The sequence below is a fragment of the Podarcis raffonei genome, chromosome 11 (assembly GCF_027172205.1).
Source record: "Podarcis raffonei isolate rPodRaf1 chromosome 11, rPodRaf1.pri, whole genome shotgun sequence".
Classification (NCBI taxonomy): Eukaryota; Metazoa; Chordata; class Lepidosauria; order Squamata; family Lacertidae; genus Podarcis; species Podarcis raffonei.
In genome coordinates this window covers 8,866,234-8,886,739 of record NC_070612.1, presented here as the reverse complement: position 1 = coordinate 8,886,739, position 20,506 = coordinate 8,866,234, and the positions used below count along the sequence as shown (strand labels likewise).

The following is a 20,506-nucleotide window of genomic DNA, read 5'->3' as shown; positions in this document are numbered from 1 at the left end:
AGGAGCTGTAGTCAGGGCCGGCCCACTCATGAAGCAAGGTGAGGCAACTGCCTCAGGCGGCAATATCCACCAGGGCAGGAGATCCCAATGTCTATCTTTCTTTCCTGTAGATCTTCCCTCACCCATTCTTCCCTGGCGGGGAGGCAGGGTGCCATGGAGAGCTAAGGCATCAGGAAGAAGGCTACAGTAGAAATAATGTCCCTGATGTGCTAGCTTTCTGCATGCAGGGATATTTGTTGGTGTGTGTGTTTTTTTTTGCAAAAGCAGAACTGCAACTTGCACAATCATGTTGGCTGGGGCTAATGGGCTCAGAAGAGTCCAACAGCATCATGCAGAAGACATTGGCTGTTAAGATGTCCCAAACTGGTCACCTCCATGATCTTGGCTGATGGTGGAGATGCTTGCTCACCTGGGATGAGGCATGAGTCTGCGGTGCTGGGCCTCAAGGAGCTGCTGCTGGAGGAGGTATTGCTGGTGAAGGGCCTGAGGTAGGAAAGAAGGTCCCGTCACTTCCTGGAATGGCAGGGCAGGCAGAGGCGGCAGGGGCGGGTGCAGGGGGCCTCCGTGCTGGTGCGCGGTTGCCATGTGAGGCTGGACGGCGTGAGGCAGGGGAAAGTCTGTGGAAATCTGAGGCTGGGGGCCCAGGTGGAAGTGCCGGCAGGAGGTAGCATGAGGATGCTGAGACCTTTGAAAAGGAGCGCCTGGAAGGGAAAAGGCGGGAGGACGGTCAGAGGTGCTCTGCGCAACCCGAGGCGTGTTCACACGTCGTATGCACAAGTGCTGGTGCGAAAGAGGGTACACTCGTGAAAGGGTGACTCGCTTTGAACAGAAACGCAATGCGTCTCACCATACTCAGGGGGCAAAGCTATGGTGTACAGCTATACAGCTTCTGCTTAAATGCTTATGCAGGGCTGTAGCATGGGGGCCTGTAGCCCCGGGCGCATGATTTGGAGGTGGGGCGAGATAGATGTTGTCGTCCCCGGATCCCCACCCTGATTGCCGTCAGAAGTCTCTGGGCCCCAGAGCCCAGCCTGGCCTTAGCACCACACCCCCTGCCCCCTCACTGAATGGTTATCCGGTCAGTGTTGGGGAGTGCGCCCGCCAATGGCTGCATCAGTTGACCACGCTCCCCCTTGCATGGGTACGCAGGCAGGTGGCACAGCGCAGCCCTGTGAACCCTCTGTGCCCCACACCCACCCAGCAGTGGCGGTAAGGGTTGGGCTGGCACAGTGGATTTTGTTCACCCTCTGTGCCAAGCCCCTGGTCCTGCCTTGTGCATACACATGCCCTAGGCGCCAACAAAGGACTCAATGCCCACCGTGCTGATGGCCAACTTTAAGCCCCGCACCCACTACCAACATCCTGCCTCTCCCTTGATTAAGCACTTTGAAATAAACTCGGGAGTCGAGAGTGGATTTCATGCTCTTTATTCAGCTCATAGTGGTGAGAAGGAATGGAAGTTCCCCCAGAATGTCTGCTTTATATACATTATTTACACAATGGGCCCCACGTGATTGGCTAATTCTGGGATTCTCCTGTAGGCCAATCAGGTTGCGGATTCACTTCCACCTGGAGCTGGATTGGGTGGCTCCTGTGGACCAATCAGACTGCTGCATTCTGGATCCTATTGTTCTAGGACCAATCAGACTGCTGCATTCTGAATCCTATTGTTCTAGGACCAATCAGACTGCTGCATTCTGAATCCTATTGTTCTAGGACCAATCAGACTGCTGCATTCTGAATCCTATTGTTCTAGGACCAATCAGACTGCTGCATTCTGAATCCTATTGTTCTAGGACCAATCAGACTGCTGCATTCTGAATCCTATTGTTCTAGGACCAATCAGACTGCTGCATTTTCGATCCTATTCAACTCAGTACATAACACACTTGAACTTGGATTATGACTTCTGCCACAAACTTTAAGGCGGGCACAGCTTTTGCATGGCACACGAGAAGCATCTTTGGACTGGGTAAGGAAACAGGCCCTTCTTCGAGTGGGTTGGGCTTGAGCCGTCTGTTTGTGCCAGTGCTGGCATCTGAGCGACCAAGGCAAGAGGGGAGAAGACCATGCTGGCATGTCCTTCCACGCCTCCCTTGTGGGCAGAGGCCCGCCAAGAGGGGCAGGAGGGAGGGCTGGGCTCTGTGGGGAAAGAGAAGGAACAGGCATTGCCCAGGTGGCTTTCCCTTTTGACAACCCACAGGGCTCCTCTCTAGGGTCTGACTCATTGCTTCAGGTTCCTTCCAAAGCAACACCAAGATTTCTTGGGCATCAGGGCCGGCCCACCCATGAGGTAAGGTGAGACGGCCACCTCAGACAACAGATCCCAATGTTTCCCAATTATTTCCCGCCTTGTTTCTCATGTCGCTCTTCATCCACCCCTTATTCCTTGGTGGGGAGGCACCATTTTGGGGTTCGCCTAAGGAGCCAAAATGTCTAGGGCCTGCCTTAGATTCCAGTTCCTCCAGTTCCTCCTACTGGTCTGTGTTAAGTTGTGGGTGAACATATCAGACAACACATATCAGGCGATTCTTCAAACAGCTCTTTTTTATTCACAGGCCAGAACAGAACTGGGCTGAAGGGTTCAGCCAACCTGCTTATATAGAGCTCAACTACAAAGCAACAGTAACAACTTCCTGTAACTATCCAATCACTGAACGTCACTTTCAATTCCTTATTTGCATATGTGGACCTGAGTGAAAACTACCTACAGTATCCCCCCGCTGGCCCAGGGTGAGAACTTCAGTACATAACAGTCTGACCAGCCTTTCCAGGACATCTCCACAGGACACAAACCAGAGGCGCCAGACTGCCCACAAGATTGAGGGAGCCTAGCATGCACTGTGTGGGGGATGATGTCATGTGTGTAACATGTGATGTCGCACGTGTCAACCAACATCGTACAGGCTGGTGTGACCTTCTGCCAGGCTGTGCCAGTCCCCTCAGCATCTCCTGATAGGCCAGTTTGCCTTCCATGACATCACATCCTCTGGAGGAGGCCGAGCGCTCATGCCTGGCCCCCTCAACGTTGAGGGGGCCAGATGCCCTTCAAACAAAAATTGAGGGGGCTGAAGACACCTCGACCCCCTGGAGTTGACAAACCAGCACACACACATGCCCACTTTCACTTCTCAGGGTTCTTTATACATAAATCAGACTCATTCCGGACATTCCTTCAAATACAGGCTTCTTTCAAGTAAAGTAAAGCAAGGCATATAACTACCTTGATTCTGCCCAACAGGTGCAGTGACCATTTTAAATATGTGAAGGGCTCGATTTTAACGCTTCATAATTTGAGATGTGGAAAATATGAGGAGAAGCAGGACTAAGATGTGGAGATATGCTCCAGAGATCCAGGCTGTGGGGAGCCCCAAGAAATTAATAAATATAATTTGGACTATAATTTGATCTTTTTTATTTTAATTGAAGTATTATGATTGGATATTCAATTGGATGTTTTTTATTGGAAAATCAATAAAAATGATTTATAAAAATAATAATAATAAAATATATCTGAAGGGCAGTCACAAGGAAGATGGAGCAAGCTTGTTTGTTTCTTTGCTGCTCCAGAGGGTGGGACCCTCAACCAATGGATCCAAGTTATGAGATGAACCATTAGGAAGAACTTTCTGATGGTAGGAGATCTTTGACAGCGGAATGGGCTACCCTGGGAGATGGTGGGCTCTCCTCCTTCAGAGGTTTGGAGGGCCATCTGCCAGGGATTCTTCGGCTGGATTCCTGCATTGCAGAGGATTGTTCTAGGAGTCTAGTAAGCTTCGCTTTCAATCTGAGTTTTTATTAAAGACAGCAAACAAATGGCCTCGTGAAAGCCCCTAAATTCATTGAGACAAAAAAGATGCAGGTGTCCATAATCCCTGTTAGGCCCGCACATAAATCTCCAGTCCCCCATTTCCCTGGCTTAGTTTTAAGGAATCCTTACTCAGAAAGTCTCAAGAGGCTTGACACCTCTTGGGTGGTCCTAATCTCATTCAGCCTTCAGGTAACCTTTGCATAACCTCCCATTAAGCCTAAATTAAACCAAGCAGGACCTGCCTTCCTCAGGAAAATATCCCCCATCTCCTGGCCAGATGAGATATTGGGGAAATGGGTGAATCTGTCAATCTCTCTCTCTCTCTTTCTCCATTTCCACTTCAGTTTGTGGGTTAAACCGCAGAGCCTAGGGCTTGCCAATCAGAAGGTCGGTGGTTCAAATCCCCGTGACGGGGTGAGCTCCCGTTGCTCGGTCCCTGCTCCTGCCAACCTAGCAGTTCGAAAGCATGTCAACGTGCAAGTAGATAAATAGGTACAGCTCTGGCGGGAAGGTAAACGGCATTTCCATGTGCTGCTCTGGTTCGCCAGAGGCTTAGTCCTGCTGGCCACATGACCCGGAAGCTGTACGCCGGCTCCCTCGGCCAATAAAGCGAGATGAGTGCCGCAACCCCAGAGTCGGTCATGACTGGACCTAATGGTCAGGGGTCCCTTTACCTTTACCTTATTTATTTAATCCTCATGAAAAGTCACCCGCATTTTAGTGTGAATTTCTCCTGATACACACACTTTTGTACGCAATGTTACCCAATACACACATTTTTTCAATGCAATTTCCCGGAAAACAATGTGTTTTTCAATGTTATTTTCACTAATATAGGCATTTTTGTACCCATTACTTGAGTAGAGAACTGTGCTGCAAAATTCAGAGAAGTGCAAATTCTGAAGGATGCCTAATTTCATATTGTTTCAGAAAATGTGGGTCAATCCGGTAGGTTCAAACCTAGTCCAAACTTTGGAGAGTACATTCTTGTTTCCTCAAGTTCTACCATTGCAATCGGTTGTGTTTCCAGGCAGTTTCACTAGCTAGTTGCTCACCTCCATACGACCCCAGGTTTCCAAAGTGTGGCATCCACCACTTGCCCCTTTCCCTAGCTGAACTGTTGTGGTTGCTAGACAAGCAAATAGGTCTGAGCGGAAGCTGGCGAGCGGCTGCAATAATGAATGGCTGCTTGTTGCAAAGTTTCTGGTGTCTCCCTTAAGCAAGGAAGAAACAAGGCTGTGCCCCTGTGCATTTCCCAGGGCAACAACATCAGAGTGAAACTTTGCACATTTCTTCACATTATTACCTGCTTGCTGCCACTCAGCTTTCAGATGGGTACCTCTCCTACCTGAAGATTAGGAGGAGATTGAGGTGAGAGTACAATAAAGATGGGGCACCTGTGAGCATGTGCAGTGTACTACACTAGCTAATAATAATAATAATAATAATAATAATAATAATAATAATAATAATAATAATAATAAATAATTTATTTATACCCTACCCATCTGGCTGAGTTTCCCCAGCCACTCCGGGTGGCTCCCAATCGTGTCTTCAAAACAATACAGCATTAAATATTAAAAACTTCCCTAAACAGGGCTGCCTTCAGATGTCTTTTAAAAATAAGATAGCTGCTTATTTCCTTGACATCTGATGAGAGGGCATTCCACAGAGTGAGTGCCACTACCGAGAAGGCCCTCTGCCTGCTTCCCTGTAACCTCACTTCTCGCAATGAGGGAACCGCCAGAAGGCCCTCAGCGCTGCACCTCAGTGTCCGGGCAGAATGATGGAGGTGGAGACGCTCCTTCAAATATACTGGACCGAGGCCATTTAGGGCTTTAAAGGTCAGCACCAACGCTTTGAATTGTGCTCGGAAACGTACTGGGAGCCAATGCAGATCTCTCAGGACCAATGTTATGTGGTCCTGGTGGCCATTCCCAGTCACCAGTCTAGCTGCCGCATTCTAGATTAATTGCAGTTTCGAGGGAGTCCTCCACACCTGCCCGCCCCCTGTACCCCAAAAACAGTACTTCTGTCTTGTCAGGATTCAACCTCAATCTGTTAGCCGCCATCCGTCCTCCAACCACCTCCAGGCACTCACAAAGGACATTCACCGCCTTCGCTGTTCTGATTTGAAAGAGAGGTAGAGCTGGGTGTCATCTGCATACTGATGAACGCCCAGCGCAAACCCCCTGATGATCTCTCCCCGTGGCAAGTACCATGGACACCCTCCAGACACCTGGAATCAGGGAATATAGCTTGAATCTTTATAGAAACAGAAATTAGGTAAGGAGCTACCAAAAAATGTTATATACTCTTTTTACTTCTCCATCCCCCTGCACTAAATTGCTGGTGATGCCGTTAAGGCCTAGCTTTTACTTGGGTGATTAAAGTGTGTTTGGACTATACCACATCAAATTGCTGGGAGGGGGGTAGTTCACCTCATTGAATGGTCCTCCATCCAAGAAAAATCCCTGCACTGAGAAATCTCGAGTGTCAGTGAGAAAGCAAGGCTCTATCTGGTACGTAGGCTGAGACCCTATCTGCCCGCGGACTGCCTCGCCAGAGTGGTGCATGCTCTGGTTATCTCTCACTTGGACTACTGCAATGCGCTCGGTCCAGTATATCTGAAGGAGCATCTCCACCCTCATCGTTCTACCCGGACACTGAGGTCCAGCACCGAGGGCCTTCTGGCGGTTCCCTCACTGCGAGAAGCCAAGTTACAGGGAACCAGGCAGAGGGCCTTCTCGGTAGTGGCACCCGCTGTGTGGAACGCTCTCCCACCAGATGTCAAAGAGAACAACAACTACCAGACTTTTAGAAGACTTCTGAAGGTAGCCCTGTTCAGGGAAGCTTTTAATGTTTGATGCATTACTGTATTTTAATATTTTGTTGGAAGCTGCCCAGAGTGGCTGGGGAAACCTGGCCAGATGGGCAGGGTATAAATAAATAAATAAATAAATAAATAAATAAATAAATAAATATCATTATTATCATTATTATCATTATTATCATTATTATTATTATTATTATTATTTAGGGCTCTTCTTTCTTACATGCTAGTTTTCTATATGCAGAGATTTGGGCGTTGTTTTAATTTTACAGAACTGCATTAACACGTGTGAGTCCTCGTCTCCACACTTAGCCCTACGATGAGAACTGGACCATACTCAAGCCTAGGTATTGCACAAAACAAAGGGCTCTGTCTGTATCTTATTCATTCAGACCTGATGCAGGAGCAGCTCTAGCTAATGGCCACCTTATTCCATTTGGCTTCCCTCCTCCTGAGGGACAAGAACATGCAAAGCACAGGGCCAGGAGGGTGCTGATGATCCGGTCTCCCTCCCCGCTCTCCCTCCTGCTTTCGCACACTGAACGCTTTGAAAACCCTTTTGCCTCAAAGCCACCTCTCTGCAGCTACCAGGGGAAGGGCAGCGCTCAGGAATTGTTCAGCTGCTTGCCAAAAAAAAAAAAAAAAAAGTGGAGAGAAGAGAGCCCTAATTGGGGACTGAATATCAAATGTTCTCCCGCTGCTTGCCTCGTGATGTGGTTTCACGCCGGGGAGATGCTGCAATGCTGCGGCCCGGGAAGAAAATCTCTTTTTGCAGGCAAAGGAAAGTCTTAAAGGATGGGGATGCAGAGAGCTGCTTTATAGCAAGCCGGACCTCTGGTCCATCTAAGTCACAACTGTCTGACGGATTCTGCAGGGTCTCAAGGAATGGGATTTTTTCCATCATCTGCTACCAAATATCAGTGTAAAGGACCCCTGACCATTAGGTCCAGTCGTGGCCAACTCTGGGGTTGTGGCGCTCATCTCGCTTTATTGGCCAAGGGAGCCGGCGTACAGCCAACATGACTAAGCTGCTTCTGGCAAACCAGAGCAGTGCACGGAAACACCATTTACCTTCCCGCCGCAGCGGTACCTATTTATCTACTTGCACTTTGATGTGCTTTCAAACTGCTAGGTTGGCAGGAGCAGGGACCGAGCAACAGGAGCTCACCCCGTTGCGGGGATTCGAACCACCGACCTTCTGATTGGCAAGACCTAGGCTCTGTGGTTTAACCCACAGCACCACCCGCGTCCCTCAAATATCAGTGTAGGAGAGGGAAATTTTCACCTAAGACTTTTGCCCCATTGCAACACAAACATCTCTGCGATTCAGCAGAGTGAAAGCCGTTTGTCCATTCAGAGTGAGGGCCGGAAACACGACCCTTGCTCTGAACTGGATTTGTGACGTTGTCATAAAAAGCCCCCTCTGGGCGCTCAGCCTTGACACGGCGAGGGCAAACATGTGTGGAGGGGTGGGAGTGTGTATGTATGTATGTCAGCCACATGCCCTTGGCTCATTTCCCTCTTCAACATGAGAAGGCTTGTTAGTGCATTCAAGGAAATGTCCTTGCAAACTCCCTTCAGACTTGCAACAAGCATCTCTCCCATTCAGCGATGGCCCTTCCCTTGCTGTTTTAGTCCTAACCTTCCAGAAGACAGTGGGCATGTGTTTCTGATTTCTATTTTCCTATTCTATTTTCCTCTGCACAGCCCTGAGGACTAGAAACTTACATTTTCCAGGAACAAGTCCTATGACCTTCTATATACAGCACATTCCAACTTGAGATCCTTTAAATTGAGGGTGTGCATCTCCCTCATCCTTCCCAATCTGCTTCGGGAGGTTAAGGACAGATTTTTGTGGGGGGGTCAGGTGTGGAGAGGGGAGCAGTGCCATCACCCAAGCAACAATCCAAGTACCGGCAAAGCTAGTTAGTTGAAGCTCAGGCTCCAATACTTTGGCCACCTCATGAGAAGAGAAGACTCCCTGGAAAAGACCCTGATGTTGGGAAAGATGGAGGGCACAAGGAGAAGGGGACGACAGAGGACGAGATGGTTGGACAGTGTTCTCGAAGCTACCAGCATGAGCTTGATCAAACTGCTGGAGGCAGTGGAAGACAGGAGTGCCTGTCGTGCTCTGGTCCATGGGGTCACAAAGAGTCGGACACGACTAAACGACTAAAGAACAAAAATCTGCCTTTAATGAAAGGAACCATGTTAAAGCCTAATAATCTCTTAAACCATAACCATGCACAACACACTGAATCAAGGGCCACTTTTCTCTGTGTGGGGTTTCCTTAAAAAAAAGATCAACGAGAAGAAAATACCCAACTGGCCAAACGTTTGGGTGGATCACTCCAATGTTGTTTTGCTGCTTCAGAAGTAATGACAGATGATCAAACGGGAAGGCAATGCAATTCAGCTACGTGCACAAGAGGGCAATTTGATTTTTCCAAATTATGGTTCGGAATGTAAAGAAAGAACCATGGTTTGGAAAACTGAAAATGTTACTTATTTTATTTATGACATACCTTCCCTCCAAGGTTTTCAAGCAACATACATTGTTCCTTCTTCTTTCTGTTTCACCCTCACAACACAACCCTGTGAGGTTCATTAGGTTGAAGGACTGTGGGTTATGTACAACCATGATCTACTCAGGGCTGATCCATTGAAATTAATAGGCCACAGTTCACCAGGGCTGGGGGATGAGCAAATTTACTGATTTTTGTTTCTCCCAGTTTCTTATTTTTTTCAGTTTTAAGTTCACTTTTCCACATTCCCACATTGTTTTGCTGTTGTTTCTTAAAGTCAGCATTAAATATTTGTCACCATATTAGTTTGAATTTCTCTTAATCTACGCATTTTGTATGCAATGTTGCCTAATACACACATTTATTTATATTTGCAAAGCAATTTTCACTAACAGAATGCATTTTAGCCCTATTTTCACCAATATATGCACTTGCATGCCTACTCCCCCCCCCCCGTTCTACGCTTTTTGGCAGAAATTCCTTGGCTGGCAAACTGCATTGCAATATTCAAAGAAGCGCGAATCTTGAAGAGTGGCTGTGTTTCGCTTTGCATATTGTTTTTCACAAGGTGTGAATTAGGTACTGTATTTTTCGCTCTCTGGGACGCACCTGACCATAGGACACACCTTCTTTTAGAGAGGGAGAACAAGACCCCCCCCCCCGCGCAGCGCCCCTTCAGCGAAGCGGCAAGAGAAACGGAGCCCCTCCCATTTCTCCTCCCGCTTTGCTGAAGGGGCGCTGTGCCTTAGCTGAAGGGGCACCTACCCTTCAGTGAAAGGAACCCGAAGCCTCCGGAGCACAGCGGGAGCTCCTGCCGCGCTCTGGAGGCTTCAGGCAGCTATCTGGAGAGCAAGAGGGGTCGGTGCGCACCGACCCCTCTTGCTCTCCAGATAGCCTCGGGTTCCTTTCGCTGAAGCCTGGACAGCAAGACTCTCCTGGCTTCAGCAAAAGGAACCCCAAGCCTCCAGAGTGCAGCGGGAACTCCCGCCACACTCCGGAGGCTCCAGGCGGCTATCTGGAGAGCGAGAGGGCTCGGTGCGCACCGACCCCTCTCGCTCTCCAGGCTTCAGCAAAAGCAACGTGAAGCCTCCGGAGCGCGGTGGGAGCGCTCCCACTGCGCTTCGGAGGCTTTGCGTTGCTATCGCTGAAGCCAAGGAGCCTGCATTCGCTCCATAAGACGCACACACATTTCCCCTTAATTTTTGGAGGGGAAAATGTGCGTCTTATAGAGCGAAAAATACGGTAAGTTCACCTCTTTATGGGAACGGAACCACATTTCTCTACATCCCTTGTCGTGTCCCAAGGCCACCCGGTGAGCTTTGTGGCCAAGTGAGGATTTGAACCCAGACCTCGTGCCACACTCTGACCATTGCACTACACTGCCAGGCAGGCACCAGTTTACCAGGCTCATCCGCAGAACCCAGACGGCCGATACTGTTCTCCTCTTCTCTCGCCCCGACTCACCTCTCTGAGCTCTGCAGTGCTTCTGCATTTCAAATTTTGAATATTTATGGCCTCTGCTAACCAAACAGCAAAGACATTTACTTTTCATTTCATGAAGAAACACTATTATGTCTAGTAGGAACCAGTCCTGGGTTATGGAATATGCTGAACACTAACAGGATCATCCGTTGTGTGTTTACTCAGATGTAAGAACCCCACTTTGTGCAAAGGAACTTACTTCTAACTATGTGTGCACAGGACAGCGGACTTAGCTATAGAGTGACTGATTGTGGAAGTGTACTGTTGGAAGGGACCCCAAGAGCCATCTAGTCCAACCCCTTTAATGTTCCTTACTAGCTTCGCATGTGCACAGAGAAACTGAAACCTGCCTCGTAGGCAGAGTTAAGCCTTTGGAACTCACTGCCGCAAGATGTAATAATTTTGACAACTTTAACAGAGACAGTGTGGTTTGCGGGTTGGGCACTCAGTCACAAAGCTCGCATGGTGAGCTCGGTCTGCTCAAAGGCTTGCTTATCCAGTGTTATAGTCCTACTCAGAGTAAACCTATTCAAGTGGCTGGGCACGGCTAACTCAAACTGAACCTACCTCGCAGGGTGGTTGTCAGGCTGAAACAGAGAGCAGGGAACCACCTTTAGAGAAGATTGGAAAACATGCGTTTTATTGGATAACATGCCTTTAGAGAAGATTGGGAAACGGCTATTGAATATAAGGGAAATAACTGTGTACAGCTGAAAACGCTGGCAGCGTTAAGGTAAATTCAACAGTATAAATAAGTTTTGATGGAGGCAATAATGCAGTACTGAATGGTGTAGGTTGTGTTTTTGGTAAAATATGCAGATTTATGATATGAACCAGGGAAAGAGAAGAAGGGAAGTCATTGATATCTTAAGGATGTAAAAATGAGTATTTTAAATTGTAAAACAGACAATTTAATAAAAATTATATACCAAAAACACACACACGGACAAAAACAGAGAACCACCTTCACTGCCTTAAGCTCTTTGGAGGAAAAGTGAAATATATGTGAATATGTATGTATGTATGTATGTATGTATAAATAAATAAATGCGAATTGGATGAATTAATGGAGGGCAAAGTTATGATGGCTATGTTCTCCCTTCGCCCTTCCTGGTTTAAAAAACCGGGCTCAGGGAGGCTAACAGCAAATATAAAACTTTGATTAAAATATGACTTTAAAACAGCATAAAATACAACATAAAATGCAGCATCACTATCAATAAAATTCAAAAATTCAGGGGTCATTTTGGTGAGGGGGGGACCCGAGTCAGTAGACATCAAATGATCACCAGGGCTAACTGGCCAAGTTGGTCCTACTAGGGCTAGCAAGGAGACCAGGGAAGAATTTAAATGTGGGGTCCCAGAAAGGGTTTCTTCATAGAAGAGGAAAGGGTAAAGGGAATAGACAACAACCTTTCTCAACCTGTGGGTCCCCAGATGTTGTGGAACTACAACTCCCATCAACCCTAGTTAGCAAGGCCAGAGCTCAGGGATGATGGGAGTTGTAGTCCAACAACATCTGGGAACCCACAGGTTGAGAACCGCTGGAATAGAGGATCAGGCTAATTCAAACTGAAGGCCAGGCAGAATAGCTCTGTCTTACAGAAGTACTGTTTTTGGGGGACAGGGAGCGGGTTGGTGTGGGGGATTCCCTGGTCTTGAATGGGGTAACTGTGCCCCTGAAGGACCAGGTGCGCAGCCTGGGAGTCATTTTGGACTCACAGCTGTCCATGGAGGCGCAGGTTAACTCTGTGTCCAGGGCAGCTGTCTACCAGCTCCACCTGGTACGCAGGCTAAGACCCTACCTGCCCGCGAACTGTCTCGCCAGAGTGGTGCATGCTCTAGTTATCTCACGCTTGGACTACTGCAATGCGCTCTACGTGGGGCTACCTTTGAAGGTGACCCGGAAACTGCAATTAATCCAGAATGCGGCAGCTAGACTGGTGACTGGGAGTGGCCGCCGGGACCACATAACACCGGTTCTGAGAGATCTGCATTGGCTCCCAGTACGTTTCCGAGCACGATTCAAAGTGTTGGTGCTGACCTTTAAAGCCCTAAACGGCCTCGGTCCTGTATACCTGAAGGAGCGTCTCCACCCCCATCGTTCAGCCCGGACACTGAGATCCAGCGCCGAGGGCCTTCTGGCGGTTCCCTCATTGCGAGAAGTGAGGCTACAGGGAACCAGACAGAGGGCCTTCTCGGTAGTGGCGCCCGCCCTGTGGAACGCCCTCCCATCAGATGTCAAAGAGATAAATAATTACCTGACATTCAGAAGACATCTGAAGGCAGCCCTGTTCAGGGAAGTTTTTAATATGTAACGCTGTACTGTTTTTAACACTGATTGGGAGCCGCCCAGAGTGGCTGGGGAAACTCAGCCAGATGGGCGGGGTATAAATAATAAATTATTATTATTATTATTATTATTACAGGTCCTGCGGAAGGAGATCAAGTCCTGGAGGGCCCTGGTCTCGTGGGACAGAGCATTCCACCAGGTTGGAGCAGTCACTGAAAAAGCCCTGGCCCTGGTGGAGGATAGTCTGGCTTCCTTGGGGCCTGGGACCTTCAAGCTATTATTATTCATGGACTTTAGGGTCCTCTGTGGGACATACCAGGAGAGGCAGTCCTGTAAGTATGAGGGTCCTAGGCCGCATAGGGCGTTAAAGGTCAAAACCAGCACCTTATACTCCACCGGAAGCCAGTGCAACTGGTACAGCACTGGGTGAATATGCTCCCATGGCAAGGACCCCATGAGGTGCCTCGCTGCACCATTCTGCACCCGCTGGAGTTTCTGGGACAGTTTCAAGGGCAGCCCCGCGTAGAGCGAGTTACAGTAGTAATACCAGTTGTGGAAATAGGAGAGGCGAATGCTCTTGTGTTCGAATCCTGATTGTGGGTTGCCTCTGCTAGGTCCCTGACTTCTCAAGCAGGGCTCATACGTTCTAGGAATGATGGGTGGTTTTGGATCGCTCTTCCGGGTAGCATTCGCAAGCTGAAATTTTGAAATGATCACCGCAACCGGTCTGCACGCAATCTGGTTCAGAGCAGGGATTTAAATCACCTGGATTTAAACCCATCTACCCTGATTTAACCTGGCGCCATCTGCCTGCGCAGCATGCGATCGTGCGCTGAGCTATGGATCCTCCCCCTTTTAAAAGGAAACCTGCATAGATCTCCCGTCCCCCCCTTCCTCCCTGCTTTTATATCAGCTTGTCGGGGATTTGAATCCAGAATCTCACCCAAAGCACGAATTACATTCCCTAGAACAGCAAGCCACGTTTAGATTACAACCCCCCGATGTTGCTGTAGCAACGTGAAGAAAATTGCCACAACTCACCAGTGCATCACAGCAGCCCATCTTTGATACTAGCCAGCTAGAACACACACACACACACACACACAACTGCTAGAGTATTCAACAGTCAGAGTGGTTAAGTCTCTAATGCGTGGGCGTTCTGGAGTGGATTCACAGCCCTTTCACTTCATTAACACCTGTCACCTCGTACATTTGGCACTGCGCGCACTGAGTCTGGCTCGCCGGCACCGCGGACTGTGAATGCATCACAGTCCCCTTGATGCCTGGGAAACATTTAATATAGATTCATAAAGCTGTGTGTGTGTGTTAGCGTATATCAGGGTACACCTGAGCATATTCAGAGTCTTCTTCACAAGGGTGCTGTGGCGTTTGCCTCCTAGGTGGGTCATAAGGAAAGGGTTAAATGAGTGTGACGTGATTGGCCAGTGGGACCCCGAGGGGAGGAGTTAGAGTGAGAGTTGGAGTTGTGTGAATGTCAGTTGAGAGTTGGGAGTTGGAGAAGGAAGAGGGAGCATAAGTCTGTGGGTTGGTCGAGTTGTGTGGTGAGAGACGGAGAGGAACTGTTAGGTGGAGTCAGATAGATAGTTGGGATAATCAGTTTGAAGTTGTTAGGAACATATAGGTCAGTAAAGAAACTAAGATTAAGAAACTGTCAAGAAAAATTAACTGAAACCATAAGCTTGTTCATGCCTATAAAAATAAACTTGATTATTTGTTAATGCTAACAACTGTCTGGACTCCGTGTGTACCCGAGAGAAACATGTTGGTGGCAGCGAAGAAAGCAATCACAGTGGTGGCACAGGGATCAATAGACCGTCAAACGTCCGGGGACCCTGTGTGATCGCCACAGGTGCGTGTAAACTACCTGAGAAATTGTCCTTGGTCTTGCTGAAATAGAAATGTTGGCAAACTAGGGCGGAAGCCGCCATGGATGTGCCCTGTTTCATCGGCTGTGGTGAAATGGCACAGCTTATGTAACTGATCTCGCGTAATGATGTGATAAGTGACGCTGTCGTGATTTCATTGCATCTCATTCGTTTCAGCGCAAAGGGAAGACAGCGAGGGGAAAGGTAAGCAAATGGATATCGTTTGCAGACTTAAAGTTATGACGGCGGCATATTTCAAATGGAGTGCTGCACTGCGAGGGGTTGGGCCCTCGGGCCCTGAGGGTCCCTTCCAAATCTATAGTTCTATGATTTTAGGATTCCCTTGGGAGCCAAAATCAAGATGTCCATTTGCGACTTGGAAGGCGTTGAAAGAAGATTAGGCAAATTCATGGTTACAAACCACAATGGCTTTGTTCTGCCTTCGCTGTTAGAGGTACCAGTTGCAGAGAATCAGAAGCGGTGAGTGTGCTGTTGTGTTCAGCTTCTGCTTGTGGGTTCCCCACAGGCATCTGGCTGGACCCAGGTGGGAACAGGATGCTGTCTAGATGGGCCTATTCCCTGATCCAGCAGAGCTCTTCTTGTGCTATTTCGCTTCTGCAAAATTGCACTAGCAAATTTCGTCGGCAATTAACCACACTGCCTCTCTCCCTCCCTCCTTTGTTGTTACATCCTTACTTCCGATTCTGAGCTCTGTGTGTGTGTCTGAGAACAGGCTAGTTCTATTTTTATGTCTCCCTTAGATCACGGAGTCACGCCAGCAACTTCTGGCTTGCAAGGAAGACTCTTGCTACAGATTGACTCAGTAAGTAACTGCAAGACGACTTCATTTGTCTTCCTCCTGCTATCTGCTCTGATGGGAGACAGAGACAGTCCACTGGGAACCGGCAGCCTCCGATCACTCCCGCGCTTATCGCAAAAGCTGACTGCGTACAATTGTTTTAGGCTCTAGTCCCAAGAGCTCTGCGCTTCCTCCCACGGCACCCCATTAAAAATGGGCTCAGATAAAACTGGAATGTGCGTCGCGAGAGCCGGCCGGAGAAGTTTTTCTTAAAGCAACCAATCTTGGGGAAGGTGATAACCAATCGCAAGCAAGAGAAACACTACAGGAGCTGGAGGGAGCAATAAAGATCTCAGGTCTGTGTTGTTCCTTCTACAATCCCCAAAGCTGTTTCACAATCAGTCCCTCTCCCCAAGGAACTCTATAGGTCTGGGAGAGAAATCAGGGTCTCCTATGAATTCTCAGTACCTTTATTTATTTATTTATTTATTTATTAGTTAGTTAGCTGTTAAAATTTATAAAATTTATAAAATTTATAAAATTATAAAATTATAAAATTATAAATGTTATAGACGCGGGGGTGCTGTGAGTTAAACCAATTCTCAGCACATTTATTTATTAGTTAGGTAAAGGTAAAGGGACCCCTGACCATTAGGTCCAGTCGTGGCCGACTCTGGGGTTGCGGCGCTCATCTCGCTTTACTGGCCGAGGGAGCCGGCGTCCAGCTTCCGTGTCATGTGGCCAGCATGACTAAGTTGCTTCTGGAGAACCAGAGCAGGGCACGGAAATGCCGTTTACCTTCCCGCTGGAGTGGTACCTATTTATCTACTTGCACTTTGACATGCTTTCAAACTGCTAGGTTGGCAGGAGCAGGGACTGAGCAACGAGAGCTCACCCTGTCGCAGGGATTCGAACCGCCGACCTTCTGATCGGCAAGTCCTAGGCTCTGTGGGTTAACCCACAGCGCCACCCGTGTCCCTTTATTTATTAGTTAGTTAGCTGTTAAAATTTATACACTGCTCGGATGTTTAAAAAAAAAAAAGCAAATCCTTAAAGCACGTTAAAAAAATAATAACAATTATCAGCAGAAACCAGTTAAGAACTACTGTTGAAAACATTCGAAACAAAATTAAAATAAATGCTAAAGACCAGATTACAAAACATGTCAGAATTCTGCATGTCTAGACAGGTTTGCTGGAACAAATTTGTTTTCAGCTGGCACCAGAAAGCATACAGCGAAGGCGCCCATCTTATGTCATTAGGAAGGGAGTTCCAAAGTTTGAATGCTGCCGCAGTAAATATCACCTTCTTACAAATGCAGAACAAGTATTATATGGCACTAGCCACAGTGACAGTACTGCCTTAACAAACTACAGTTCCCAGGATTCTTTGTGGCAAAGCCATGACCCTGGTGTAAAGGTCATATAAGAAGCAGCATTACCCTGAGTCAGGGCACTGACCCATGTAACCCAGTATTGTCTCCTTGTAGCTCTTCAAGGTCAAGATCCAACTCAATACATGCCTGCTCACCCAGGCCTGTGGGTAATATTGATATTTTAGTTGGGTCATCAGCATTGTTTTTGCAATCGACTGTCTTGAAACCCTGGAGAAAAACCACCAATCCTCTACAGTGCCCAGATCAAGGGAAGTAATAGCATCACTCTATTTTGCCTTTGAATTCTGGTGCTGGAGGAGACTCTTGAGAGTCCCATGGACTGCAAGAAGATCAAACCTATCCATTCTGAAGGAAATCAGCCCTGAGTGCTCACTGGAAGGACAGATCCTGAAGCTGAGGCTCCAAGACTTTGGCCACCTCATGAGAAGAGAAGACTCCCTGGAAAAGACCCTGATGTTGGGAAAGATGGAGGGCACAAGGAGAAGGGGATGACAGAGGACGAGATGGTTGGACAGTGTTCGCGAAGCTACCAGCATGAGTTTGACCAAACTGCGGGAGGCAGTGGAAGACAGGAGTGCCTGGCGTGCTCTGGTCCATGGGGTCACGAAGAGTCGGACACGACTAAACAACAACAACATTTTGCCTTGGCCAGACCACACCTGGAATACTGTGCCCATCTCTGGGCATCACAATTTAAGAAGGATATTGATAAATGGGAACGTGTGCAGAGGAGGGCAGCTAAGATGACCAAGTTCAAGGGTCTGGAAACCAAGACTTATATGAGGAATGATAGAGGAAGTTGGGTATATTTAGCCTGGATAAGAGGAGACTGAGAGGAGATGCCTTCAAATATCTAAAGGGCTTGTTTTTTCTTGCTCCAGAGGACAGGACATGAAATAAAAAATTCAGGTTACACGAAAGGAGATTCTGACTCAACACCAGGAAGAACTTTCTAATGTAAGAGCAATTCGACCGTGGAACCGTCTCCCTCAGGAGGTTGTGGACTCTCCTTCCTTGGGAGGTTTCTAAGCAGAGGTTGAATGACCATCTGCCATGGATGCTTTAGTTGAGATTCTTACATTGCAGGAGCCCGGACTTGATTTCCCGCAGGGTCTCTTCCAACTCTACAGTACTCTGATTCTCAGCAGCTTATTATGTTCCTATACTCACTCGATTTGGGAGGAAAGGGCCATAGCTCAGTGGTAGAGCACCTCATCTGCACACAAAAGGATCTAGGTTCAATCCATGGCATATCCAGGTAGGGCCAGGAGACATTCCCTGCCTGTAACCCTGGAGAGCATCTACCGGACAATGCAGGTGATTCTGAGCTAGATGGACCAATGGCCTGAGTTCGTATAAGTTTCCTAAGTTCCAAGAAATGAATCAGATAAATAACAGGCACAGGCAACTGTTATGTACTGAGCTGAATCCTAGAACAATAGGATCCAGAATGCAGCAGTCTGATTGGTCTGCAGGAGCCACCCAATCCAGCTCTAGGTGGAAGTGAATCAGCGACCAGATTGGTCTTCAGGAGCAGCCAATCAGACTTCTGGAGGAAGTGAATCGGCAACCTGATTGGCCTACAGGAAAAGCCCGGAATTAGCCTATCACGCGGGGCCCATTGTGTAAATAATGTATATAAAGCTAGACATTTGGGGGGAAGTTTCATTCATTGTTATTAAGAACTGAATACAGAGCATGAAATTCACACTCGACTCCTGAGTATATTTCAGCAACACACACACACACACACACACACACACACACAGTTTGCAGCTCTATTTTCAGGCCATTGGAGTGGCCTTTGTAGCAATTTACAGGGTGTAGGCCTTCAATTTCATGAGAGAAAAACAACCAAAGCTATCTCCATGGCTGTTCAGCTGACAAATGCCATTTCCTCACAGAATGCCGTGCTCTATAAGGTATTCTGGGGTGGAGGAATAGCAGCCCAAACTACCATTTTGTTATGTTTGTTTGTTTGTTTGTTTGTTTGTTTGTTTGTTTCTTGTGGTGGATGCCATTTACACACACACACACACACACACACACACAAAAATGCCACTCAGAAACTTGGCGTTCTGAGGAAAAAGAAGATAGGAGCTGTGAGGGAATTTTGGAGTGGTATTCAATTAAGTTTCACTCAGAACAGACTGGCTGAAATTAATGAAAATGACTAAGCTAGGTCCCTTAATTTCAATGGGACTTCTTGAAATAATTTAGTTGACTACCACCCTTGGTGAATTGTCTCCCAAATATGACCCTCCCCCCCCCAAAAAAAATGCAAATGGAAGAACATTGTTTTGCTCCCTCATTCAACCCTCCAAAACCCTCCCTATTTAGCCCAAGCTTTCAACAATTTGGAAATTCATCCCAGTCTTTGTGAGGCCTCCCACAATTGCTGCTTGAGATCCTTTGGCTGGGAGGGGGGCAGGAATGTGGGAGTGTTCCGAGTGCAAAATACCTGTGTAGCCTCTGAGCTACAGACCCATCATTACACGCTGCTCAGCAAGGATGAGGAAGTGGACTAAGTCACTCCAGCTCCAATTTGCAGCCAGAACTTCCTGTTAATAATTCTGCCGAAAAATGTAGAGTCCTTTAATTAATTTCCACTTATGGCTCGCGTATTGCTGTGGGGGGAATCTTCTCGGCAGCCTCTTTGAGTGTTTAGTTATCAAAATGTCATGTCTGCCCCACGGACCTGCCACTCCTTCTTAGTCGCTTCAAACGCGGGGAACGGCAAACTGGATTTTCTCATCCCAAAAGTGATGGATGGCTCCTCTCTGCAATCATCCGGCACTTTGGGGATCTTTAACAACTCCAGTCCTCCGCATCGGAAGACGAGGCTGACAAATGTCAGGGAGTTTTGCCGACAGGCCGGCCTTTGAAGGGAAATTTGGCTGTGTGTTCCTAATGTCAGGATATAATAATAATAATAATAATAATAATAATAATAATAATAATAATCTGGCTGGGTTTCCCCAGCCACTCTGGGCGGCTTCCAACAAAGATGAAAGATACACTAAAATGTCACATATTAAAAACTTCCCTGAACAGGGCTGCCTTCAGATGTCTTCTGAATGTCAGGTAGATGTTTATCGCTTTGACATCTGATGGGAGGGCGTTCCACAGGGCGGGCGCCACTACCGAGAAGGCCTTCTGTCTGGTTCCCTGTAACTTGGCCTCTCGCAGTGAGGGAACCGCCAGGAGGCCCTCGGAGCTGGACCTCAGTGTCCGGGCAGAACGATGGGGGAAGAGACGCTCCTTCAGATATACTGGACCGAGGCCGTTTAGGGCTTTAAAGGTCAGCACCAACACTTTGAATTGTGCTCGGAAACGTACTGGGAGCCAATGTAGGTCTTTCAAGACCGGTGTTATATGGTCTCGGCGGCCGCTCCCAGTCACCAGTCTAGCTGCCACATTCTGGTTTAGGTGTAGTTTCCGGGTCACCTTCAAAGGTAGCCCCACATAGAGCGCATTGCAG

General features: G+C 47.8%; 1 protein-coding gene across 2 annotated transcripts in view; it reads right to left on the bottom strand.

Annotated features, from left to right (window-relative positions):
- Nucleotides 1–20,506, bottom strand: part of ARK2C (arkadia (RNF111) C-terminal like ring finger ubiquitin ligase 2C) — an 85,783-nt gene that overhangs the window by 15,185 nt on the left and 50,092 nt on the right. For both annotated transcript variants that reach the window (XM_053407598.1, XM_053407597.1), the window contains exon 2: nt 410–701. In XM_053407598.1, the coding sequence (XP_053263573.1) occupies nt 410–701 (292 nt within the window). The remainder of the gene's footprint in view (nt 1–409; nt 702–20,506) is intronic.